The following is a 1,860-nucleotide window of genomic DNA, read 5'->3' on the forward strand; positions in this document are numbered from 1 at the left end:
CCCAAAAAACAAACATGGCCAAACCAATCACAGCTGAGAGAAGATTTTGCAAAACACCTATATCATAAAGGACTTTTTAAAAATTGTGGTTTGAGTGAAAGCTTATACAAGTGTATTGGGTTCCCCCCACTCATTCATTCATGCACATTTTGTTCCACAGCAGCAAGTAAAGCGTACGTAATGTGCGGTCATTGAATCCACCTTGTCCTATCATAAAGGATTTTATGGAGACTGTAGAAAGGAGCCTTGGTGGCTCAAGAGTTAAGTACTTAGCTGCTAACTGAAAGGTTGCTGGGGATTTGAACTCCTTCGAGAGCGCTGCAGAAAAAAAAGGTAGCAACCTGCTCCCGTGAAGATTTCAGCCAAGAAAATCCCATGGAGCCATTCTGCCCTGTTACATGGGAATCCACTCTACAACATCCAACATTAACAGTGAGCCAGAACCCATAAAGAACTCTTTGCGAATCAGTAATCAGTTAGACAAGTCAGTAAAAAATAGGCAGAAAGATTTAGCCACGCTTACCACAAAAAGATAGATAGGGCCAGGAACCACTTGAAAAGATAATCTCCATCTTTATTTTTTTAAATGTCTGCATTAAAACCAGGAGATACTGCTAAAAATCCATGAGAAGCCACTAGAATGGCAAAATGTTAAAGTTAAAAGACTAGGAATAGCAAGTGTTAAGAAGATGTGGAGGAACTAGAACATGCATACACAGTTTATGATTATGATAAAAGGTAAAAATACTTTGCGAAATGGCCTGGCTGTTGCACTTAGTTCCATCTGCAAAATGAACACACAAGTCTCTTTTGGAGGAAGTGAAACTAGGGTGCTCTTTTTAAAAAAAAGAAACTCTGGTAGTTAGTCCATAGAGAGCTAGTCTGTGCAAAACGGTGAACCTTGGTCTCACATATGAGACCTTGAGCATGTTGTCAGGAGAGACCAATCCTTGGGGAAAAAGAGATCGATCATGCTGGGAAAGGAGGAGGGTCAGAGGAGAAAGGAAGACCCTCCACAAGAGAGCTTGACACAGTGGCTGTAACAGTGGGCCTCAAGCATGTCAGAGATCGGGAGGATGGCGCAGGAGAGGCAGGGCTTCGATCTGTCGTGCACAGAGCCGCTATGAGTTGTAATTGTCTCAACTGCACCCAAAGCATCACAGTAAAGGGACCATACCCAGGGAAATTTTCTTTCATTGTTACGTGGTTTTCAGAATCCAGAGACAAGGAAATAAAGGACATGGTCTTTCTTCTCCACTGACTCCCAGGTCTGCTCGCTGGAAAGGTTTCGTTCCCTACAAGACAAGCTACAGCTCCTGGAGGAAGCAGTCAGCATGCATGACGGGAACGTCATCACCGCTGTAAGTTATTGGTCGGTGTGGTTGTTACAGGTCATTCCAGTTATTTCAGAAATTCCAGTCGAAATAGACTCCCATGTTGTGGATCAAGTGTTAAGATCAACTGAAAGGATCCTGTGTTTTTCTTAAGGTGTGGAATTCTCAGCAATGCCTGTGAAACTCCTGATTATAACTAAGGAGCAGTAATTGGCTACTCTATCTTGTGAAGAATAATCGGGAGGAGTGGGGGAGATGTGAGAGACATGAGATCATTCTCTCTCAGAAGATAGTAGTCACGTCCTCTGTCTCAGTAGAGTGGAGCATGGGATTGTGGACGCCCAAGACAGCTCAGTTCCCAATTTCCAACAGATGGAAAAGTCTGTTGTCTAGAGTGGATTATATTTGGGGGTAGGGCGTGGGGTTTGGGGAGGTGCAGGGGGATTGTGTACCAATGAGGGAGTTTTTCTTTTGCTTTTCAAGGAGAGGAGCAAAGGGGGGGGAGGGGTTTGTGCGGGGAGAAGGG

At 44.0% G+C, this 1,860-nt stretch overlaps 1 protein-coding gene across 2 annotated transcripts in view; it reads left to right on the top strand.

The window, feature by feature from the left end:
* The window catches only part of VIPAS39 (VPS33B interacting protein, apical-basolateral polarity regulator, spe-39 homolog), a 37,879-nt gene that overhangs the window by 15,419 nt on the left and 20,600 nt on the right, over nucleotides 1–1,860 (top strand). For both annotated transcript variants that reach the window (XM_006884646.1, XM_006884647.1), the window contains one exon: nucleotides 1,269–1,361. In XM_006884646.1, the coding sequence (XP_006884708.1) occupies nucleotides 1,269–1,361 (93 nt within the window). The remainder of the gene's footprint in view (nucleotides 1–1,268; nucleotides 1,362–1,860) is intronic.

This window comes from Elephantulus edwardii, unplaced genomic scaffold (assembly GCF_000299155.1).
Source record: "Elephantulus edwardii isolate Elephantulus edwardi_28Jun2011 unplaced genomic scaffold, EleEdw1.0 scaffold00037, whole genome shotgun sequence".
Lineage (NCBI taxonomy): Eukaryota > Metazoa > Chordata > Mammalia > Macroscelidea > Macroscelididae > Elephantulus > Elephantulus edwardii.